Here is a 24,322-nt window from a genome sequence, read left to right on the forward strand (position 1 = left end):
GCAGATAGGAAGCAAAATCAAATATGTAGTCCTATGCTGAAATACTAAATTTTAAATGAATTTGGAGTGTTGGCAGTGATTGCAAGCAGTTCAAACCAGATTGCTTTTCTGTAATCCTAATTCTCCTACACGGGAATCTCCATTGAAATGACAGCACTGAACAGTCACACCAGGCACTTCTTCCAAATGTACATTTCAGTGTTAAATCTTTTTTATGTGACAATAGTCATTTAGCAGACCCTAAAAGCAGGCTATGTAGCCAACTTCACTCTGTTGCTTCACAAATATATATATATATATATATATATATATATATATATATATATATATATATATATATATTGCTAAAAAGTATAAACGTTACTTTTAAAAACGTCTTCCACCAACCTTTTTAAAGTGAATGAATGGAGAGGAATCAGGAAATAGCAATATAGGCTGAAGCCATGCTAAGCTGCAAAGTGACTGCCTAAGGATTCCAAGCCCTTCGCTGTACCATCACTCCTTGTAGAGGGCCATTACCTTAGTTATTGTTTTATTCTTCAAGTAAGGGATAGCATTACACAGAGAAGGAAAATGCTACTTACAGTATGCATCTGTTCTTGGCATGTAGAGCTGCAGATTTTCACACAGAGCATTAGGTCACCACCTGGTGTTCGGCTCGGATGATTGCATGTTGTTGTCGTCTTGGAAGAAGTCTTTGTAGTCACGAGATAGGAGACTCCTCCCTTGGACGATAGTGCGCAAGGGCATCGACTCCATCCTTAGATTGTTTTTCGCCATGATGGGAAATGATGGAGTTAGTAGAAAGAAAAAAGATGTCTATGTGTGTATATCTAAGTAAGATAGAACTGGAACAGATACAGTAGGCGGGTGGGTGTGTGAGAATCTGCAGCTCTACATGCCAAGAACAGATGCATACTGGTAAGAAGCATTTTCCGTTCAAGGCATTAGAGCTGCAGATCTCACACTGAGCATCGATTATACAGCAGTACCTCCCCTAGCGGTGGTCATCTGTATCTGTTGCAGTAGTTTGAAAAAGAGTTTTGAGGACAGCTTGTGCAAACCAAGCAGCAAGCTGCTGTAGGCCATCACCACAATAGTGTTTAGTGAAGGTATGTGTTGTAGACCATGTTGCTGCCTTGCAGATGTCTTCTAGGGGAATGTTCCCCAAGAAAGCCATAGAGGCTCCTAGTTTGCGTGTGGAGTTCGCTCTAGGAGGAATTGTTAATGTGCTTTTTACTTTTTGATAGCATATTTGTATACTTTGTATACATTTTTTACTTTTTGATAGCATCTTTGTATACATTTTACAATCCACCTTGCAATACCAGCTTTAGAGATAGGGTTGCCTTTATGTGGTGGAGAGAAAGCTGCAAACAAGTGTTTTGCGAAAGGATTTAGTTCTGTCAATGTAATAGAGAAGGGCTCTTTTCACATCTAGGTTGTGTAGAGCTCTTTCTGCTACAGAGTCTGGGTTTTCAAAAAACACTGGCAACTCCACTGATTGATTTAGATGAAATGGAGTAATGACTTTAGGAAGGAATTTTGGATTTGTTCTTAGGACCACTTTGTTACGGTGTAATTGTAAAAATGGTTCTTGTATAGTGAAAGCTTGATTCTCACTTACTCTACTAAGAGGTAATAGCTACCAGGAAAGCTGTTTTCCATGTGAGTAATTGCAATTCACATTTGTGTAAAGGTTCAAAGGGGGTCCCTTGAGCCTGGTAAGAACAAGGTTTAGGTTCCACACTGGAGAGGGTGGTAACTCAGGAGAAATTATGCTTTTCAATCCTTCCATAAATGCTTTAATTACAGGCACTCTAAATAGTGACAAATGTTGTCTATTTTATAAGTAAGCAGCAAGTGCTGCAAGATGTAGACGTAATCTAGCATATTCTTCTATACATCTTTGTGAGTGTAGAAGATAGCAAATGATATTCTAGATGGAAGCATCCAGGGGATTAATTTGACTATTGGTGCAGTAAAAGGCAAACATTTTCAATTTTGCAGCAAAGCAAGCTCTAGTGGTAGGTCGCCTGGCTTCCTTAATGCTCATACAGTCTGGTGGTAGGTTAAGGTAGCCAAACTAAGACTTCAGGAGCCAGATCGCCAGATCCAGTTGACTTATCTGGATGTCTGAGGTCTCCATGGTTCTGCGTTAACATGGATGGGAACAGTCTTTGGTGTGGAACTAGATAAAGTTCTAGCAGCATTGTGAACCACGGTTGGCGTGCCCATGTGGGAGCTACTAAGATTAGTTTGAGAGACTGTTGTCGGAGCTTGCGTACTACTAGTGGTATTCGTGGGAGTGGCGGAAATGCGTACGCAAATCTGCCTGACCAGTTCATCCATATCACATTGCCTTTGGACAACAGGTGTGGAAACCTGGCGGCGAAGGTTGGGCATTTTGCGTTTGTGTGTGGCGAACAGATCTAGGTCTGGTTGGCCCCACTTGTGAAAGAACGGTAGAAGAACATGCGGATGTGGTTCCCATTTGTGAATCTGTTGTGTTTGTCGACTTAACAGATCTGCAATTTGATTGCAAACTCCTGGAAGGTGTTCTGCTAGTAGATATATTCTTTGTGGAATGACCATCTCCAAATGTTCTGTGCAAGCTGGGAGAGTTGCAGAGAATGTGCGCCTCCTTGTTTTTGGATGTAGTACATGGCGGTCATGTTGTCTGTCCGGATCAAGACTGCTTTGTTCTGTACATGTATTTGGAAGGATTTTAGTGCTAGAAATATTTTTAGCAGCTCTAGGTGACGATGTGGAGCACTTTTTGTTGAGTGGTCAATCTTCCTGGAGTTGTATGGTCTAGGAGATGGGATCCCCATCTTGTCAGAGATGCATCTGTTGCAAGTACCATCTGTGGAACAGGTTCGAGGACCGTCCACCATCTGGACACATTTTTGGTTCCACCACTGCAGAGTGCGATGTCTGCGGATGTCCACCAACACCAGGTCTGTAAGTGGTCATTGAGCAGGATTCCACTGATGTGCTAGACATTCTTGTAATGGACGCATTTGAAGACTTGCATATGGCACAATAAAATGCAAGATGCCATCATGTCGATGAGTTGCATGAACACTCTGGCTGGGAGAGAGTATTGGTTTTGAAACCTTGTGACTAAGGCTTGAATGCTCTGTATCCTGGCTGGACTGGTATAAGCCAGAGCTGTAGAGGTGTCTATTGTAGCCCCTAGATATTGATGTACATGAGAGAGCTGGAGTTGCGACTTGGTGTAGTTGATTGTAAACCCAGAGTTGTGCAATGTTTGAATTATCTGACAAGGGTGTTGGACACACTGATTGAATGACCTGGCTTTTATCAGCCAGTGGTCTAGATATGGGAAGACATTGATGTGTTGTCTTCTGAGATGTGCTGCTACTACTGCTAGGCACTTTGTAAACACTCTTGGTGCAATTGTGACCCGAATGGAAGGACTTTGAACTGATAGTGTTGTTCTTCTAGTACAAACCTTAGATACTTCCTGTGAGAAGGATGTATGGGAATGTGGAGTAGGAGTCCTTGAGATCTGGTGTAGTAAGGAAACCGCCTTGTTGCAACAGTGGGAGCACTTGTTGTAAAGTGATCATGTGAAAAAGATCTGAGTGTATATAAAGGTTGAGGGGCCTGAGATCGAGAATTGGTCTTAGTGTCCCGTCCTTCTTGGGTATTAGGAAATACAGAAAATAAACCCCTGTTCCTTATTGTTGTAAGGAAACTATCTGTAGTGAGTCTTTTTGAAGCAATGAGAGAAGTTCTTGTTTGAGCAGCGTGAGATGTTCTGTGGACATTGGGCGCTGTCTGGGTGGTATATGTGATGGGGTAGCTGTAAGTTCTAGTCAGTAACCATACCGGATAATTTGTCTCACCTACTTGTCTGTTGTGATGGAATTCCAGATCGGTAGGAACTGTGTTAGTCTCCCCCCGACAGGAGTGGAATGCTGTTGAGGGAGCAGAAGGAAGTCACTGTTTTGTGGTGGGAGAGGTTCGATTTTTATTACCTCGACCTCTTCCCTTGTTGTTGTTTCCTCTTTAGCCTCCTCCAAAATATCTTCTATTGGAGGAGGTTTGTGTATTGGCTGTAAAGGAAGCTGATTTCTCTGCTCCAGTTTGTTTGGAGGTTCCTCTGTAGAAGGAGCAACGATAGGAGCCTCGTGTTTGTGGGGATTGTAAAGCTCCCATAGATTTGGCAGTATCTGTGTCCTTTTTCATTTTTTCAAGTGATGTGTACAGCGGGCCCAAAAAGCTGCTGTTGGTTAAATGGCTGGTTTAAGAAAGTAGTCTGTACCTCTTGTTTAACGCCTGAGATGCGTAGCCATGCATGGCGCCTAAAGAGGACGCTAGTGTTTATTGCTCGAGATGCACTGTCTGTGCATCAAGTGCGCATTGGATTGATGCATTGGAGATTAGCTTACCCTCTTGGATAAGATCATTTGCTTGTGCTTTACATTGGTCAGGTAGATGCTGTAGAAGTGTTTCTAACTGATCATATTGATCCCTGTCATATCTTGCGAGGAGGGCTTGTGTGTTAGCTATGCGTCAGATATTGCTTGCTTGGGCAGCTATTCCTTTACCTGAAGCGTCTATCATTTTAGATTCTTTATCAGGGGGTGGCGCTTCACCTGAGGTTTGAGAGTTAGCGCGCCCTCTTTTTTTTTTTAACAGATTTTATTTGTCTGAGCGCACATATAATGCATAGCTCCGACCACCGGAGTCTGCTGCAAACATTAGTGAAGCAACAATAGCATCTGCAGAATTTCACAAGGAACACAAACACCCCCCCCCCCCTCCACCCACCCCCCCAGTTGCGCTGCAGTTAGCGTGCTTTCTAGTGTTGGAAACGACTAGGGAATCCAAGGGTAGCTGTCCCTTAATATAGGCAGGATCTGAAGGGGCAGGCCTAGATATCTTTTCTATTCTGAGGTTTATGATCCTAGCACGTACAGGATCTTTAAACACCTCAGGGGCATGCTTAATGACCCCTTTAATCATAGGTAGTATTTGAACTGACTTTTGTGATTGTTCAAAAGTATCTAGTAAAAAGTATTCCTCTGCCTCTTCCGAGTGCACTGTGACACTATGATGGATGGCAGCTCTACTGATTAAGTGTCCAAACCCAATATTATCTTCCGGAGGAGATGGTTTGGAGGGGTATGTATGTGGATCTGGGATGTCTGGTACATCTTGTGGGACTGAGTACTCCCAATCAGGTGGATCACTTGAGTAAGTAAAAGGGTCATTTGGGTCATCCCATCCCCCCATGATATCATGATGAGGTGTAGGAGGTGGTGAAAAATGAAAAGGAGAATTTTGAGGTGGAGTAGGTTTATGAAGAGAAGGTGGGATAGAAGGAGGTATCGGAGAAAAAGGGTGCATAGACGATGTGGCAGAGTCCTTTACAGGCACTGCAGGAGCAGGTGCGGTGTCCAACTTCCTCTTCGGTGCAGTGGTAACATGTCCTATCTCTGGATCAATATAGATCTTTTTCTGCTTAGGATCAGGATGAAAAAGCTCCTCTTCTGGAGGAACCACTGTCGGCACCAATTGTTTTGGTTCAGAGCGTGGTCGTTTTTCTTTATCTTTAGCCTTAGGAGGCGTGACCGAGTCCTTAGGCATAGGTTTTGGCTCCGATCTTGGTTTTTGGAGCCAAAGCTGTTTGCCAGTATGTATGTTCGAAGCCGGCTTGTGTACGGGCTTGGGTGTTTTCGGGCCCATTTTATCCTTCGAAGTAGACTGTTTTGGAACGAGTTTCAGAACCGGGACTTCTTTCGCTTTCAGTGCAGAGGGAGCTGGTGGTATCAGTACGTGCGATTTGCTCAGTCCCCGAGCTACCGGAAGGCTTTTGGATTTTCTTCGGAGCCGAGCTCGAAGGCGGGGCTTCTGAAGTAAGGTTTCAGTCGAGACCGGGCCCAGGAGGCAGAGTGTTGATCTATGCCTTCGATTTCGGTGGGGGTGGGGGGGTGGGGGGGGGGGGGGGGGGGTCGGCCTGGGAGCCTCGGTAATTAGAAAAATACCATAGCAGTATATACAAAAGAGAAAGTAAGGCCTAGGCCTCATCACCCTTTGTAGCAGATCCACCTCTTTTTGTAAAAGAGACCAAAACTTAACAACCAATCAGATTAGCCTCACCCCTTAGAACACTCCTGAGAGAGCCTCAGATGTTCGTAGCCGTTGTGTAACAGTAACCAAATCTGCTGAAGGCTGATCTTTCCCAGCGGAGGAGGGTGGGCGCATGGGAATCTATGAAAGTTACCAATACTGGGGAACCAAAGTTACTTGCCCCAGTATTTAAACTTTCATAGATTCCCATGCTTTGTATCAGAGTAGCAGTAAGCCATAAGAGCACATTTTGTTGCACGAGTATCAACATACCTCGGCATACCCATTTACATATGAAGTAATATATCTTGTAAAAATATATCGGAAACATTATCAGATTCAAAATGTGCAATTACAGGAAGAAGGGATAGAAGGGAAAGCTCGCCACTCATTGGAAAAGATTCCTCAGGACTACTTGTCCGACTGCCGCCTCGCTCCTTATGGAAGAGTCCAAGCAGTAATGCCTTGTGAACATGTGGGCACTGCTCCATGTAGCCGCCCTACAAATGTCCTTGATAGGAACTCCAGCGAAGAGTGCAGCAGAAGAGGAGACTGATCTTGTGGAGGGGGCTCGCACAGGTCTTTCAAGCGGTTTTCCTGCCGCTTGATGACAATAATGAATTGCACTTGAAATCCAACGTGAGATTCCTTGCTTTGAAAGAGGGAATCCTTTTTGAGGAGCACCAAAAGCCACAAAAAGTTGTGAGGATTTTCTAAAATCCTTTGTGCATTCCAGATAGAATTTGAGACACCTCTGAACATCCAAGGAATGTAGAGTCCGTTCTGCTGGAGACGTAGGAAAAAAGATTTTAGAACCACCGGTTCGTTCAAATGGCAATCCGAAGGGACCTTTGGAATACATTTTGGATTTGTCCTTCGAAACAAAATGTCCTTTTTGAACTGTAGAAAAGGTTCCAAAATGGAGAGAGCTTGTAGCTCTCCCACTCTCCTAGCTGAAGTGAGGGCCAACAGGAGAGCTAACTTCCAAGACAAATATTTTAAATCCGCTCTGTGGATTGGTTCGAACGGAGGTCTCATGAGGTGAGCCAGAACCAGTTTGAGATTCCAAGCTGGAGGTTGAGGCCGAACTGGTGGGAAGGCCCTTAAAAGACCTGTCGGGAATTGCTTGATAATTCTAGCCGACCAGAGAGAAGAACCAGAAGCGGTCCTTCTGAATCTTGAAATAGCCGCCAGATGTACTTTGATGGAAGAATGCGAAAAACCTTACTTGGCCAGAGACAAAATGTGAGGCAGGCGTAAGGTAGATCCAGAATCTTGTTCTGTACTTACTGTCTAAACCACATGGCTCGCAGCCAACCCTGGCGTCTTAAAACAGCTGACCCTGCTAGCGCTCGGAAGGCAGTAGTAGCTATATCCATAGCGCAGTCGATTACCTCCAAAGAGGCGCGCTCCCCTTCCATTAAGATTTTCCTGACCTCATCCTTAGACCCATCCTGAAGTTCTTCCACAAACGGAGAGAGGTCACACCACATCTGGCGATCATATCTCCCCAGAATCGTCAGAGCATTAGCCGCCCTAACGAGGAGGCTGGCCATTGTGGAGAATCTTTTTCCAACATTGTCCAGACGCCTGCTCTCTTTATCAGGTGGTGTCGTTAGAGGCGTGGATGGATTCTTAGATTTAGACTGTGCGGCCTGGGAGATAACAGAGTCTGGTTTTGGTTGACCTGTAAGACATGCAGGGCTACCCTCCGGCGCCCTATACTTTCTCTCCAGTCTGGGAAGCACTGGAAGGACCGTGGTTGGATTTTGCATAGCCTTTATCCCTTCAGACCAAATATGTTCAATGATGGGGATTGAACAAACCAACTTCCGGAATGGTTCTTTGAAGTCTTACAAAAAACAGTCAGATTGAACAGTGTGAACTGGAAGACCAAATCTTTTGGACGCTCGTTCCATTAGGTTGTGAAAACCTCCAATATCTGCTGGAGGAGAGGTTGCGGTATCAGGCCCTGTAACATCCGGATCTTGAAGGCCATCTTGATTCCAGTCCATATTCTGATCTTGGTCAGGATCCCTCTGCTGATTCGCATCAGATGAGGCATCATCATCATCCCGAATGGCAACTACCTCCTGAGGATGTTCAACGGGCTCTGGGTCATGCATCCTTAAGGTCAAAGAGGCGTCCGCCACTGGTTGAGGTGTGGGAGGACGTTGTTGAACCTCCTGTTGCGTAGGAAAATGCCTCCAATAGTCCTGCAACATTAATTGCAGGTCAGTAAATTAGAGAGGACGGCATCGCTACCATCTCTTGTTGAGACCGACGTGGAGATCTGTGAAAGATTCTGCATGGAAAGCCTCTCTTGCTGGTCATAACAGTCTTGCGGAGAATAGTGGTGTTGCTCCGCCTCACCTTCCTCAGAACTGACCTCCTGTAATTTGACCTGCAAGTCAGATGGGCTATAAGCTGGCCCATAATTGCTATCATATTCCTCCTCAGAGTCATCATCAAGCAATAAGGTAGGAGGCAACAGCATAAGCCGCCGTGGAGATGTCATTTCTGGTGTTATACGTCTCTTCCTTTGAGAAATCCAGATTTTCCCAGTCGTCGACGGGATAGTCGTCGACGGTTGAATCTTCGTCGACTGTTTCGTCGACGGAAGTGCCGACGAAGAGACTGTGCTCGTCGAATGAGTCGTCGACGGCAAGATGGGTTTAGTCGACGATGGCTGAATCGTCGACGGAGTCGTCGACAAGCTAGTCAGAATCATGGTAGCTGGCGTCGACGTAGTCGTAGTTCTCGTCGTCATCGACGTTGAAAAAGTCAGCTTCGTCGACGACAAACAGTAATCAGGCATCTTAAACATAGTCGACGGTGAGGATGCCGTCGTCGTAGCCATAGTCGACGAGCCCGTCGACGAGGCCAATTTTAAAGACAAGTCCTTTTTGACAGGAATCGTCGACGTACCTGTGGTTTTCACCGTCGACGAACGCTGTTTCTTGTCAGAAGGTATGTCCTGAGGCGTAGATGAAGGCTTTTCCACCCCTTTTTCTTTCTCTGAAGGTGGTGAAGTTACATAAATGATTTTCTTAACCTTTTTTGAAGGTTGCAACTCCTCAGGCGGTCCCTGCCTCTCCTTTTCACCGTGGTGAGGAGATTTAAGGGAAGCAGGCCTATCAGACCTATCAGAGGTCCCAGGTAAGGCCTTCACATGGGGCTCATTAGATGTTGCAAGGGGAGACCTACCCCTCTTCTTTGATCTTCTTGATGATACAGCAGAAGAATAGCCCTCACTGTCCGAAGACAGAACTTCCTTGCGATCCTTCATTTTTTGCAACCAGGTCAGCAGGCGGCCTTCTCTGTCCCTCAAGGTCTTGGTGGAGAAGGTTCTGCAAATCTTGCAGTCAGTGGCCTTGTGGTCCGGGTATAAGCAGTATATGCAGTCTTCATGTTTGTCATCAACAAACAACCTCTTTTTTGAGCAAGTAGCACAGGCTCTAAAAAGTGCTTTATTCTCTTTGTCAGACATGACGAAAAAACAGGCAAAAAGTTGTAGAAATGAACTCAGAAGTGAAGAAAAAATGAGCAGAGCTCAATGGAGACTCCCTTGCACAATGTGCGGTAGAAAATCTGAGGCTCTGAGGCGCTCTCAGGAAGGTTCTGTGGGGTGAGGCTGCTCTGATTGGTTGTTGCAAGAATTTGGTCTCTTTTACAACAAGCATTGGAAATGCAATAGGTCTCGCAGCATTAGAGTTAGTGCTTTTAGAATTGTTTATGGGTTTTTTTGTAAATCTTTAGCATTTTTGTTTCCTGTAGCCAATGCTAAAGAATTAAAAATAAAAAAGCCATAAACATTTCTAAAAGCTCTAACTCAAATGCATGAATGTTTTGCCATTGTGCAACATTCCGTACATCATCATGTGTGTTTACCAAAACATATGGTAATAGCATGCGAGATAGTTTAATTGTTTAAACGCTCTCTCCAAATATTTGTAGGTGAACGGTATAAATCCATACAGGGCCTGCCTAGCATTCCATCCTTTTGAAGTAGACAAACAAGAACCACGGCGTTGGCTAACAAGCCAGTATATAAGTAAAAAGCGCTTGTGTTTTTTTGCAGTGCTGTAACAATGGAAACGATTATTCCACATTACATTCGTACAGAATTCCACCCTAACAATTGTCAAGCAAAAGCTTAGATTATGGAGTGGCGTGTGTAAAATCATCTGTAATCAGGCTTATTACAATACGGAAGTTAAGCTCTTTCTTTCTAAAATGTAGCCTACTTTAAAGCTGTTAAAAAATGTAGCTCATGTCATAACAACAAACGTAACTATAGACTGCTTGGGTAAATTAACAAAAGGCACATCGAGTTTTCCCGCGCTCACTTGACACAGTCGATCATCGGACAGAGTATTCTGAAATCGGACAGCAGTTTCTACCTACGATTCTCAGGAAAAAATATTTAGGCCCAAAAAGAAATCCACTGAATTATTCATCATCTGCGTGGACGCTTCGTCCAAAAGGGGCCGCGATATTATCAGAGGAAAAGATGGAAGCCAGCTAGTCATATTATTTATGACAAGCCGCACGTGACAAACTGTTTAACTCCAGCGCTCCTAATAAGTCAGAGCGCGAGCAATTAGCTAACCCCGTACGAGGGCCGTTTGTGGCAATTTATAGATGCTCTCAAGCTGCCACGGCACTTCAAAGCCACACTGGGGGGAAACCTTTTAATGACTCACTTGAGATGACAAGTATTACACAGCACACATGGCAGCGATGAATTTGGCAGCGGATTCTGTTACATGAAGATTTCTCTTCGCAGCAGCTGTTTACGTGCTCGCAGCTCGCGCTCATCGGCTTGAGCGGGACGTTTAGATGAACGCCGAGGAAGGAGACAGCGCGAGGGCGTCCATGGCGAACTTCCAATGGGCAGGAGTACGCACAGGATATCTGTGATTTGACGCAGTTCTATTCTGATAAGGAACCTTCATAGGAGAGGGTTGTTAGGACTAGAAGGATGTCATGGACATTCCATGTGGGTCAGTTGCCATTGGACGGATGAGGTGAATAAACTGCACCTGAAGATCTTACTGAGTGCGCCGTGTTTATTTAAATGTGGTAAACACCACAATATTGATAATGTTAGTGTGCGTATCGTTAAGAGCACTGTCCTATTTTATCCCCCGTTTTACTGTGGCCCAGTACAGCCTGAAGGGTAAGTATGAATTCACTGCTACTGATGGATGGCATGTCGGCGTTCCCGCCCCCACTACATTCTTTAGCAATCTGGTGATCAGAATCCCTGGAGTAGGTGTGTCGAGTGTAATGTTTATTCAGGTCCAGAATTGCCCACGGGACGCTAGGTCAATGGGGGTGATATGTGGTGAAGCTAATGGGCAGGGTTGCGTAAGAATAACCATCACCTACTACCAGCAACTGTCCAAAAATTGCAGCGCTATCAAACAAGACGGAGGGAAGAGAGGGGAGGGGGAGGAGAAATGCGACACGGCGGGAAGGGGAGGGGGCGGAGCGGGTAAAACAAGACGGACGTGCACGCGCTTTTAAGCTCAATGCGCATGCGCATTGAGCTTAAAAGTCACGGGCACTGCAAGGAATCGCCACGATTCCTTGCAGTGGATAAAGAGTGGATAAGCCCCCATAGTCTCGCTTGCTCGATGCGCATGCGCATCGACAGGCGAGACCTAAAAAGGTGGATAAGCTACAAAATGAGATGAGGCCTAGGCCTATTTTTTCACTTTGTGCTTACTACTATGGTATTTTTTATTTACTGAGACTCCCATTCCGACGAAGGGGAATGATACAAAGCATGGGAATCTATCAAAGTTCCAATACTGGGGCAAGTGCAGTTTTCACTAAGCAATGATTGTGCCATTTTCATAGCTAAACCGATAAGGAGTGACTGGGGAGGCTGGCTACAGAAATGGCATGGTTTTAATTAATGTGGACGTGCTTTCCAAGTGGGGGAAAAACTTTCATTTTAAAAGTTCGATTTGGCAGGGGTAAAACGTGGATACTTCCATGAAGAGTGAAAGGAGAATCTCACTATAATAACTAAGTGTTTGGCACACAGGTGAGGCTGCTTTATCTGCGTTAGCCACATGGTAGTCAAACTCTTAACAGCAGAGTAAGAGCTCTGCTTGTGAGGTGGCTGAACCACTCGGTTATCTTTCACAACCACTCTATCAGACAGTCAAACTGACCTCCCAACTTAACTGCAATCAATGCAAGTCCGCTAGGTCAAGAGAAAATCATAAAATCTCACCCGACTTTAGGAACTTGGGGATTTAGCGGGGGGGGGGGGAAATCAGGGTCAATTCAATAAAGTAAAAGGACTGCTGGGAAATAATATTCACAAAACCAATACATTAGCAGGCTGTTAGGGCAGTAGGAATCCCTGGGTAAAAGGAGACTCAAGTAAGCAGTACTACAACAGAAAATCAAGGATTGCATTGATTGAAGAAAACTATCAATAAACCAACTGCAAATGATCATTTTGAATTTCTGAAGTGGGAGCAAAATGGCAGATTTACTATCCAGGCCTGATTCCTTTCCTCCTGAAACAGTTAAAAAAGGCTGCAGATACTTCCGCTGAAACACAAAGCATGCGAAGAATTGGATAACATGTCATGAAAGACGAGTGCTACTCTATTCTGAGAATGTTTTTCAGCAGGTATAGGCAGCACTTTCTCCTCATACTAAACTTCAGTACATTTAGGATGGCACAGGTTGCTTTTTAGGATACTCCAATAATGTCTAGACACAAATATTTGCCTGTAAAAAATACATTAAAACAAGCAAATGCCTTTTCTTGATGCACTACCCTGCAAACGAAGATAACTATATTACTGCCCTGCTGTATGTAAACCAAGCAGTGAAGATTTAAAATACATACCTGTTGATAAAGCAATTAATTCCATGTTTTAAAATGTTCTCAACTTTCTCTTTCATCTTTTCTTTTTCTGCCTGTTCAATTTCTGCAACTTTAGCAGTTGAATCCACTCGTACACGTGAACCAAATATCTGAAGAAAATAAAAAACAACCTTAGGTCATGATCCGAACAGAACACAAAACATTTTGAATTGTGACAGATTTATCACTTCCATATGGTATAGCTGTTTTTGAAGATTACACAATTCATGATCAGTACCTTTCAATATAATACATAGACCAATTTCCTTCAAATCAAGAACACACGTTTAAGTATGTTTACAAGGAAGACCATTCTTCGAAGACACATTAGCGGAAATAATTACCTTCATGGATTCTTAGTTCATGCCCTCTGTAGGAAAGCACTACTTTTTGACATGGTCACCCCTATTTTTGCCTGGGGTTTGATGCAATTTCGACTGAAATGCACTGGGGTACTGTTAACCAGGTCTCCATCGCCAGTGTTCTTTCCCAAACAGAAGGATAACTGAACAATTGTTCCTCAATTGGCAAGACCTTAAGGACCTCTGTAAGTACCAAGTAAATGGTAGCCTGGTACCTAGGGCATGGGTACTAAAGAGGATTCCTGAGGGTTGGAGCATGTGTTGAATACAATGTCCAAGGAATCCATATTGGTTTACAGGGCTTTCTTCAAAAATACCAAGTGCTCTATTTTGTGGTAGTGTGGTTGAGCAACTTAGGCTAATCTAAGGAGTGTGCTGAACATGTGTTGTACACACAGTCAATAAATGGGACTCACTGACTGAATAAAGAAATCAGACACCAATTTATTAAAATAACAGATTTTTATATTATTTAGGGCAGCAAGATCTTCGTGATCAGGTAAATACTTTAAGATATGTTTCCAGCATAAAAATAGATAACACTTTATTTGCTGTAATGTTAACCTATGGGGAAAACATTCACTGCATAAAACTGTACGAAGCTGGCTCTTTATATAGTATACTAAAAAGAGGTATACTATGCAGAGAGTCTAGGAATCCCTTATAAGTGGACTGTAGCTTGCTCAAGCAATCCCAAGGAGCTCTCTCAGGGGGCACTCTAGTCGAACAGCCTTAGACTGATCAGAGGAGTATAAGACATCTACTGCGTACACAAGTCTATAAATGATACACCACTGAAGGAGATCCACATCAAATTCCAAAAATAACACTTATCCTTAGATAACTTTAGGCACCAAGATCATCAAAATTGGGTAAGTTTCGAATTATGAATTTTTACAGTTTTTGAAAACAGACAGTGCAATTTACGGAGCAGCAATGTTATCCTACGGAAGAAAAACATACAGCATAATTATGGGACCAATCTTCTGCACGCAAGGCGAATATAGGGCAAGGTCCAGGCAGCACCAACAGGTCCTCGGGCAGCACTGCGGCAGCCGGAAGCTGAGGTGCTTTTCAGCATCAGGAGCCCCATGTAAGTCTATGTAGCTAGATCCAGTCACAAAGATGCTGCAAGCTGGGACTGGAGGTGGGGAGGGTGGGTGGGGGGGGGTGGACCAGTCCGGCGGAGCCAACAAGGGCTCACAATACTCTGGGATGTCAGGACACCTTTGTTTCTCTTCTCCTCGGGCTGAGCGGCTGGGTGCAGAGGTGTCCTGAGGCATCAGGTTTTTACTGCCGGAGACACTCGCTGTAGAGGGGGCTTGCAAAAAGAAGCTGCATCAGAGAGTCCACTGTTGGCAAACCCAAGGTGGGCTTAGTCTCTGGAGGGTCTGGGGACCACGCTGGCACAGTTGGCCCACTTTGGCTCGGGCTAGGAGACACGGGTGCTGAGGTGCTTTCTAATCTTGGGGTTTCGGCGTACGAGTCCTCACAGTTCTCATGATGTGCCTGCAGGATGCAGGGGAGCCGCCTCGGCTACTCCACGGGAGTTCTCTCGATCTTGGATGAAGGTCTGGTAATCTTCCCAAGCTTTTGGCGGCACAGCAGTTGCGGGATGAGTCTTCTTTGGAGCAAATGTCTAGGACAGCAGGCAGTCCGGCACGTTCAGCCGGCGCAGGCTTGGTTCCTGACCTCTCGAGTTTGAATTTAATAAAAAGGTTTGATACCAACCATCTTTAGTTTTAGTGAAGTCAGAATGTAGCTGAGGATCTCGTTTTTGACCACTGCCCAGCACATTTACTTAAAATGGCTTCCCTGGTCACTTTAACTGGTCAGCACAGGGGCATATTTGTTCATGCAGATATGCCCACACATGTAGTATAGTGCACCCTGCCTTAGGGCTGAACGGCCTGCTGTCAGGGCGACTTACCTTTACAGCATGCAGTTTCTGCAGACATGGCACACAGGCCAAGTGTCATGTCATGTTTTCACTTTGGTCTGCACCCAGGCATGCAGCCTGCGATGGCAGACTGTACGAGTTAGGCGATGGGTCCATTAGGGTGGCACAATACATACTGCAGCAGCTAGGGACGCTCTTTAGCCTCCTTGGCCTAGGTTCCAGGGGTACTACTTACTAGTAACTGGGGGAAGACTTGTCTCTTTCCAGTGATTACATCAGTGACAGGCCCTACTCAGGTAGCGGGAATTCGGTGGGAACTAATTGCTTATCCTATCTTGGGACCAATATAGATCATGCTGGAAGGGAATGTAGGAAGGGCCATTGGGGATTTGTCGGCATTGGCAGATTGGGAGACGATGGGTGTCCAAGTAATAGGTGATTTGTACGAAGACGGGTGTTGCTACCTTTTCAAGCACTACAGGACAGGTATGGTCTACCGCGAGGGGATTATTTGCTGCATGCAGCCCTGACCTCGGCAATACAATGCCATTGGAAGGAGGGGCATTCAGAACCGCTGACCTCTATGGCATGCCAATATGTTGTGATGGCGGTAGGGACGTTTAAGGCTGTTACTTGCCTCTACAGGCAGCTGGTCACAGAAGGCCTACAGCCGCTGCAAGAACTACAGAGAAAATGGGAGGTGGCTATTGGGAAAGATTAATAGGTACTTCCAGATAGATAATGCCCAGTGCCCGAGCTGTAGCTTAGAAGGGGCGGAGTTACATCACATGCTGTGGAGTTGGACAGTTAGGAACATACTGGAAGGAGGCAGTCTAACTGCTCCGTGGAATTACAGAGCACCATATACACACGGACATGGGCACCTGTATATTACATTGGTTTCCGCATACTCCCAAAACGAAAATCCCGAGCAAGTTTTTAGACCTAGGCCTACTACTAGCTAAGAGATCACGGCCCAATGAAAGTCACGGCGAGGGCCATAGGGAAGTGGAACGAATATGCTACTTACCAGTATGCATCTGTCCATGGCATGTAGGGCTGCTGACATTCATATCTGTGCATAGATCGCCGCCTAGTGTTGGGTCCGGATGATTGCACATTGTTGTCCTGGAAGAGTCTTCGAAGTATCACGAGATAGGTGGCTCCTCCTCTGGACTACAGTGCGCATGGGCATCCCCTCCATCCTCAGATTGTTTTTCGCCATTGTGGCAGAGATGGAGTGTAATACAGCGAGCGATGTCCATGCTACATAGTAATTCTGAATGCTACCGCTGCTACAGGCGCCGGGGAGGAGGGTGGGCGATATGAATGTCTGCAGCCCTACATGCCAAGAACAGATGCATAGTGGTAAGTAGCATATTCGGTTCGAGGCATGTGGGCTGCTGAATTCATATCTGTGCATAGATTACATAGCAGTCCCTCTTGTTAGCGGCGGCTGCCCGTGCCAGCTGCAGCAGTCTGAAAAAGAGTTTTGAGAACAGCCTCTCCTACAGCTGCCTGCTGTCTTGAATGTACATCTACGCAGTAGTGTTTTGTAAATGTATGTATAGTGGACCATGTGGCTGCTCTACATATCACTTCTAAAGGAATATTCCCCAGGAAAGCCATGGATGCCCCCAACTTACGTCTGGAGTGTGCTCTTGAAGGAATAGTTAGTGTTAGTTTAGCTTTTTCATAGAAAATCTGTATACACTTAAAGATCCATCTGGCTATTCATGCTTTGGAAATGGGGTTGCCTTTGTGCTGTGGAGAAAAGGCAACAAACAGTTGTTTTGTCTTCCTGAAATCCTTTGTTCTGTCTATTTAGTACATAAGAGCCCTCTTGACATCTAATGCGTGTAGAGATCTCTCTGCGACATTTTCTGGATTAGGATAGAAAACTGGCAGTTCTATGGTTTGGTTCATGTGGAACTGCGAAATCACCTTAGGCATGAATGTAGGGTTGGTGCGCAGTACTACTCCATTTGAGTGGACCTGTATGAATGGCTCTTGAATGGTTAGTGCCTGGAGTTCACAGTGGAGAAGCGTGGCTCAGTGGTTAGAGGCGGCAGACCCAGAAGCTGAGATCGGCCGTGGACCAGGGTTCGATTCCCCGCCTCGGCGGGTCTCGGGCTCAAAAATTCCACAGAGTCGACAATTCTCGCTCTGGTGCCTACTCGACTCATGGGGTCACACTCTGCGACTCTGGGCAATAGCTTGCTTAATCTCCACTACGGCCCCTCGCGGCGGGATGCCTGGCTTTCACCTTGTGGATACCCGGCCGGGGAATCTCACAGGGGAATACCAGGACGGGTTCCCTAAGCAAGCGCCTTGAGGCCCCTGGGTTAAAGCGCGCTATATAAATCGAAACACATTTACATTTACTCTTCTTAGTGAGGTAATGGCTACTAGGAAAACAACTTTCCAGGTCAGAAATTGAATCTCACAAGAGTGTAGAGGTTCAAAAGGTGGTCCCATCAGTCTGGTAAGGACCACATTCAGGTTCCAGACTGGTGAAGGTGGGTGTCTGGGAGGGATCACTCCTTTGAGTCCCTCTAGAAAAGCTTTAATGGCAGGCACTCTGAATAGTGAGAGGTGCTGCCTATACTGAAGATAAGCTGCTATTGCGGATAAATGTATACGAATGGAACTGTACGCTAGATTACATCTGTATAAGTGCAACAAATAACAGATAATGTTTTGAATTGATGCATCCAATGGGTTAATGTCATTATTGTTACAATATACGACAAGCCTTTTCCATTTAGCCGCATAACATGCTCAGGTCGTGGGTCTTCTTGCCTCCTTGATGAGATTCATACATACTGGCGGCAAGTTGAGGTAGCCAAATTCTAAGACTTCAGGAGCCAGATCGCCAGGTTGAGCCATTGCGGATATGGGTGCTGAATTTCGCCACAGCTCTGCGTTAAAAATCTGGGTGTTAGCCGCAGTCTTTGATGCGGTACCACGGAAAGTTCTACTAGCGTGGTGTACCATGGCTGGTGTGCCCACGTTGGAGCAACTAGGATGAGTGTCATCGAGTGTTGCCTCAAGTTTGCGTGCCACAAGCAGTATCAGTGGTGCTGGGGGAAAAAGAGTACGCAAATCTGCCTGACCAGTTCATCCATATCGCATTGCCCTGTGACTGCGGATGTGGGAACCTGGCGGCGAAGCTTTGGCATTTTGCGTTTTCCCTTGTGGCGAATAGGTCTATCTCTGGACAACCCCACTGCTGGAAGTACGGTTGGAGTACTGATGGATGTATCTCCCACTCGTGCATCTGGTGGCTGTGTCTGCTGAGCAGATCCGCCATCTAGTTGTCCTTCCCGGGAGGTGTTCCGCCATGAGGAAGATGTTCCTCTGAATGGCCCACTTCCACATGCTCTGAGCCAGATGAGACAACTGTGGAGAATGTGTTCCTCCCTGCTTCTGTATGTAGTACAAGGCAGTCATGTGGTCCATCCGGATCAACACGACCTTGTTGCACGGTGTACTTTGAAAGCTTTCATTGCCATGAAGATTGCCATCAATTCCAGAAGGTTGATGTGCATTTTCTTCTGCTGTGTGGTCCGTAGTCCCTGCACTGTGTAATGGAGTACATGGCTCCCCATCCTTGGAGAGATGCGTCTGTCGTCAGTATTATTTGTGGTACAGGCTCTTGGAACGGTCGGCCTTTGCAAAGGTTTTGTGGGTTCCACCAATGCAGAGAGTTGTATGCCCGACCGCTCACCAACACTAGGTCTTTCAATTGTCCTTGAGCCGGATTCCACTGACGAGCCAAGCACTCCTGAAGCAGGCGCATATGTAGTCTCGCGTGCGGGACTATGAAGCTACAGGAGGCCATCATGCCTATTAACAGCATGAACACTCTTGCTGGAAGAGAGTGTTGGGGTCTGAATTTTTGTATCAGCGATTGCATGCTGTTTATCCTCACTGAATTTGGCTGAGCTTTGGCTGCCAGAGTGTCTATTGTCGCGCCCAGGTACTGTTGCACGTGGGCGGGCTGAAGATGTGACTTTGGATAATTCAGCGAGAATCCCAGACTGAAGATGAATGGTGTGGGACATGTGGCTGGCACACTGCTGGGCCGTCTTTGCTTGAATAAGCCAGTCGTCCAGCTAAGGGTAGACATGTATGTGCGGTCTCCTTAGGTGTGCTGCTACTTTCGCCATGCACTTTGTGAACACCCAGGGTGCTGTCGTCACTCCGAAAGGGAGGACTTTGAACTGATAATGTTGATCTTTATTAGTGAACCTGAGATACTTTCTGTGTGATGGGTGTATGCGTATATGGAAATACGCATCTTTCAGATCTAGTGTTGCGAGGAAGTCTTTCTGACTGAGTAACGGTAGAACCTGCTGTAAGGTGAGCATATGAAAATGCTCTGACAGAATGTAACTGTTTAGAGGTCTTAGGTCCAGTATGGGTCTGAGAGACACCGTCCTTTTTGGGTATTAAGAAATACAGAGAGTACACCCCTGAGCCTTGGTCTTCTACAGGCACGAGCTCTATGGCTCCTTTTTGCAGCATGCTGACGACCTCCTGCTGCAATAAATGTAAGTGCTCTGTGGACATAGGACAGTGTCTTGGTGGTATGTTGGGTGGAGTGGATGTCAGCTCTAGACAGTACCCGTACTGGACAACGTCTCTCACCCACCTGAAGGTGGTGATGAATGTCCAGACCGGCAGGAACTGTTGCAGTCTCCCCCAGACAGGTGTTATATGGTCGGGGGCAGTGACAGGGCGTCACTGTTTGTTATTGGCAGAGGATCTGGAATTGTTATTTCCTCTTCCTCTGCCCTTGATGTTGTTTCCACGATATCCACCCCTGTTCTGTTTATTGTAGGTGGTTTGTGTACCTCCTTTTATACTGTGTCTGCTTTGGCCTCTTGAAGGTCCTCTATTATTGGAGCGACGAAAAAAGCCACTCCGAAACTGTTGTGACTGCAGAGCCCCCATATTCTTTGCAGTCTCAGTGTCTTTTTTAATCTTCAAGGGTGGTGTCAACCTCAGGTCCAAATAAGTAGTCCGGGTTAACTGGCTGATTGAGGATAGTAGTTTGTATTTCTGGTTTGAATCCAGAGATTCTTAACCAGGCATATCTTAACATTACGCTAGTGTTAATGGCTCTGGCTGCAGTGTCAGCTGCGTCTAGCGCGCACTTGATGGAAGCATTGGTTATAAGCTTTCCTTCTTGGATTAGCAGCTCTGCTCCCTCCTTGTACTGATCTGGTAGGTGTTGCAACAGTGTCTCAAGGGTATCATAATGAGCCCTGTCATATCTGGCTAAGAGTGCCTGAGTGTTGGCAATGCGCCAGATGTTAGCTGCCTGCACTGCCACCCTTTTTCCCGAAGTTTCCAGTACTTTCGACTCCTTGTCAGGAGGAGGAGCATCACCTGTAGTCTGGTAGTTTGCTCTCTTACGTGCATTAGAAACAACTAATGAGTCCAATGGCAACTGTCCTTGTATATAAGTAGGGTCCACAGGTGCCGGTCTATATTTCTTTTCAATTCTAGGGTTTAATACCCTTGCTCTGGTGGTCTCCTTAAAAATGTCATCATCATGCTTAAGGACCCCTCTCAGCATGATTAGAGTCTTGACGTTTCTTTCTGAAGTGGAAAAGGTGTCGACCAGAAAATCTTCCTCAATTGGGTCAGCATGTAATTGCACATCATGGTTACCCGCCGCTCTTTCAATAAGGGCGTTAAAGGCAGTAGTGTCCTCAGTAGGAGATGTTTTCACATTGAGTGTCAGGGGCATTCTGTGGATCCCCTGGTTCAGCTGGGTCTGCCCATGGTTGGTTCTGATCGTCTGGATCAGTGTCCACATGATAAGTGGCATCCTCATTATCATCATCCCCTGCATCCACATCTGAGTATGTGGGTGAAAAAGACTGAGGTTCTTGTCCATAGGATTGCAGAGGTTCCACAAGAACTGGTGATGTTGAACCTCTTCTTCAATGGAATCTTATATGACTCCATGGGCGTTTCTGGTATTATTTTCACCTTATACATGGATAATCTACCAGTGTCTGAGTCGATGAATTGCCTCAGATCCTGTTCTTCAGGCTCTTCTGTAGCCACGTGTCCCATTGACACTCATTTAATGGCTCCGATACCCTTTTTCGGTTTGAACATCTTCGGTCGCACTATGGGTGGCAACCCGAATTGGATTGGTGTTGATGCGCTCTGACTTTTTCCGACCAACTTCGGGGTTGTGGCCTTCGTTGGTCCTACCATCGTAGCCTTTTCTTTGATGCGTTGGAGTGACTCCGACACTTGTTTGGATACGAACGGGGCCGGCTGTGTCGACTCGACAGGGTCCTTTGAGCCAGACTTTGTCTTGGTCTCGGGCCTCGTCCGAGGACCGACCCCCTCTATTGGTTCGAGCCTCTTGTTTGTGTCGACTCTTTGGCACCGACTTAGTTGGTTCGACAGCCTTGACCTTGGTCTTCGGTGCCCCAACATTCGGGTCGATTACCTTTTGGGACCTTTCGGCATTGATGGCCTTCTTCTGTTTCTTCGGCTCCGAGGGGTTTAAGGCCTTGGAACCGACCAGAGTTAGCTGCACTCTTGGTTTTGTTTTTGGTAGCGATGCTTTCGGTTTCGATTTCTCTGGATCGACCGATGGCTTTTTCGATACCGATGGCTCTTTATATATGTTCGTAGCCGGGCCTTTATGCGGGGCTGTAGAACGATTCGATAGATCTTGGGAAAGGCCTAGTGGCGATCCCTCGACCTGAGCCTTATCGAGTGCTTCATAGTCGGCCCCCATATCAACGGTTGGGCCTAGCTCCTCGCCTGAGCTATCTTCTACGGCCCCAAGCGCCTCTGCGTCGTCTCCTACCTTATCAACGACGTTTTCTTCTTAGTCCAATATCTCTTCGTCTTCGGCGTCATACTCGGAGTCATGCCCCGAAACAGGATCAGAGTGTTCTTCCCGATCCTCCAGATCAATGACCTCTTCGTCTTCGGTCCCGAAGATGTTTTCTGGATTAGGCGCTGATCTCTGCGACTCCAATCGCGCCGCGCGTCGCATCGCATCGCATCCGAAGAACCGGGCACAGGCCATAGTTAGCTTCGTTGTGATCCGGGGACAGGCACTTGTTGCACACCAGGTGGACATCGATGTGCGGGTATTTTGCATTGCAAAGAAGACACCTCTTGAATGGGCTTCTTTCCATCGAAGATCGGGTAGAGTGTGGAAAAAAAAAGCCACTGATTCCTCGATGTCCTCTCGAAGCAAAGTTATCAGAACCAAACGAAACGATACCGACGCTGTCGAAAGCCTTTTGGCTTTGTAGAAAGTTTTCCTAACTTGAGCTAAGATAGTAACATCTGAACCCAATGGCGGAAAAAAACTATCCGAGGATGGAGGAGATGCCCATGCGCACTGTAGTCCAGAGGAGGAGCCACCTATCTCGTGATACTTCGAAGACTCTTCCAGGACAACAATGTGCAATCATCCAGACCCAACACTAGGCGGCGATCTATGCACAGATATGAATTCAGCAGCCCACATGCCTCAAACAATGGAACTACTTAAATGGTCTAGGACTGAGAGCACAGTTAGATTGCAACAGGCTAAACGTTCCAATAATGAGAAGGCGATGGACGCAGCAAGGGTGTGGGAAGCGCTAGTAATAGCACTACAGACAGCAGAGACTGATTTGGAGGGGGACAATGCTAAGGAGGCTCCAATGGGTTCACCTCGACTGCTCACGGAGCAGGGACAGAGCTATAAGTCTAGCCATGAGGTGAATGGCTTAGATAATCTGAGATGCACTGAGACCAGTGGGTATTGTCCCCCCCCCCAAACATCCCGTAACAAGACCCGAAGGAACTGGTAATACTACTGTGATAGACTAGTAGGGACCTGGACACACCGGCTGCAGAGGTAGGGGGGAGGGAGTTTGATTGCGATGGCTTATTGTTTTTTATATGACTTGCACTGTCAAACGTAGGCATTAAATGGCCGACAACTAGCTCCTAATAAATGCAAGGGCATATCGGGGTACCTGCAGTCCAGTGACCATTATCTTACAACAATAAAGAAATGACGGCCCATCGAAGGAGAATGTGGGGGTGTTAGGAATGTTCATAAGATGTATGGTACAGACGTTAATCATTGATGTATAGTTGCCATGCGTGGTTTGTAAAATAATGATAACAGATTAAAAACTGTAGTATTGAGTTAATAGTGCTTCTTATCCAGCACAAATCACACATTTCAATTTCCCTATGAGTGCAGAATGAAAGTACACCTCCTGTAAGCTGGAGTACATTCAGTGCCAAGAGCTACTACTTCCCTACCAATTTGTTTATGTTTTTTGCTTTTTTATTTTAAAGAGTGAGTTTGCATTCCAGGCTCCCCCATCTTGGTTGCAAGAAAATAGCATGAATTAATTCCTTGGCTAGTCCAGGCTGAAGGATAAGGTTCATCAGCTCGTTTCTATACCAATAATTGGACTTTTTACCACAGAATTATTTGGGGGGGGGGGGGGGGGGGGGAGATCAGAATATGTGCAATTTTGTTAAGATGGGGCGTCCGTGTCAGATTACTTAAAATATTTCTTCTTGAACTAACAGAGAAGGGGATATGGGTGGATAAAATGAGGTCTCATTTGGGCCACAGTTGTATGTCCGGACACATATGGCTGGCTTCCACACTCTTGGCTGCGTTTTGTCTTAATATTTAGATTTTTATGGTTGATGGTGTAAAACAGATATGGGACCCTTTGAAGTCGATTTTCTGAGGCTCACTATTGTGCTCTATGAAAAATTCTGCCGTCTTAACTTCAACTTTTATATGGTGCACACATCACTGTCTGTGCAACCCCATACAAAGATTGGATTGGGGGGTCCACATAGGGTGCAGAACTGTTCTTGAGTAATCTCTTCATGCTAAAGCACCAGTGGCAGTAGAGGACATGTAGGGCTCGAGGTTGCAGCAAAGTTCCCATTCTCTTGTAGAATGTGAAGATGGTATGTGGAACGCACATCATTTGCTGGTTTCTACCCACGGGAGGGGAACTTAGCCATACACCAATAGGGCAG

The 24,322-nt window shown here is 45.9% G+C and overlaps 1 protein-coding gene across 1 annotated transcript in view; it reads right to left on the reverse strand.

The window, feature by feature from the left end:
- CCT2 (chaperonin containing TCP1 subunit 2) overlaps positions 1-24,322 on the reverse strand; it is a 190,573-nt gene that overhangs the window by 93,783 nt on the left and 72,468 nt on the right. The window contains exon 9 of the mRNA XM_086918137.1: positions 12,986-13,113. Within this exon, the coding sequence (XP_086774263.1) occupies positions 12,986-13,113 (128 nt within the window). The remainder of the gene's footprint in view (positions 1-12,985; positions 13,114-24,322) is intronic.

This window comes from Lissotriton vulgaris, chromosome 1_1, assembly GCF_964263255.1.
Source record: "Lissotriton vulgaris chromosome 1_1, aLisVul1.2, whole genome shotgun sequence".
In the NCBI taxonomy this organism is placed as follows: domain Eukaryota; kingdom Metazoa; phylum Chordata; class Amphibia; order Caudata; family Salamandridae; genus Lissotriton; species Lissotriton vulgaris.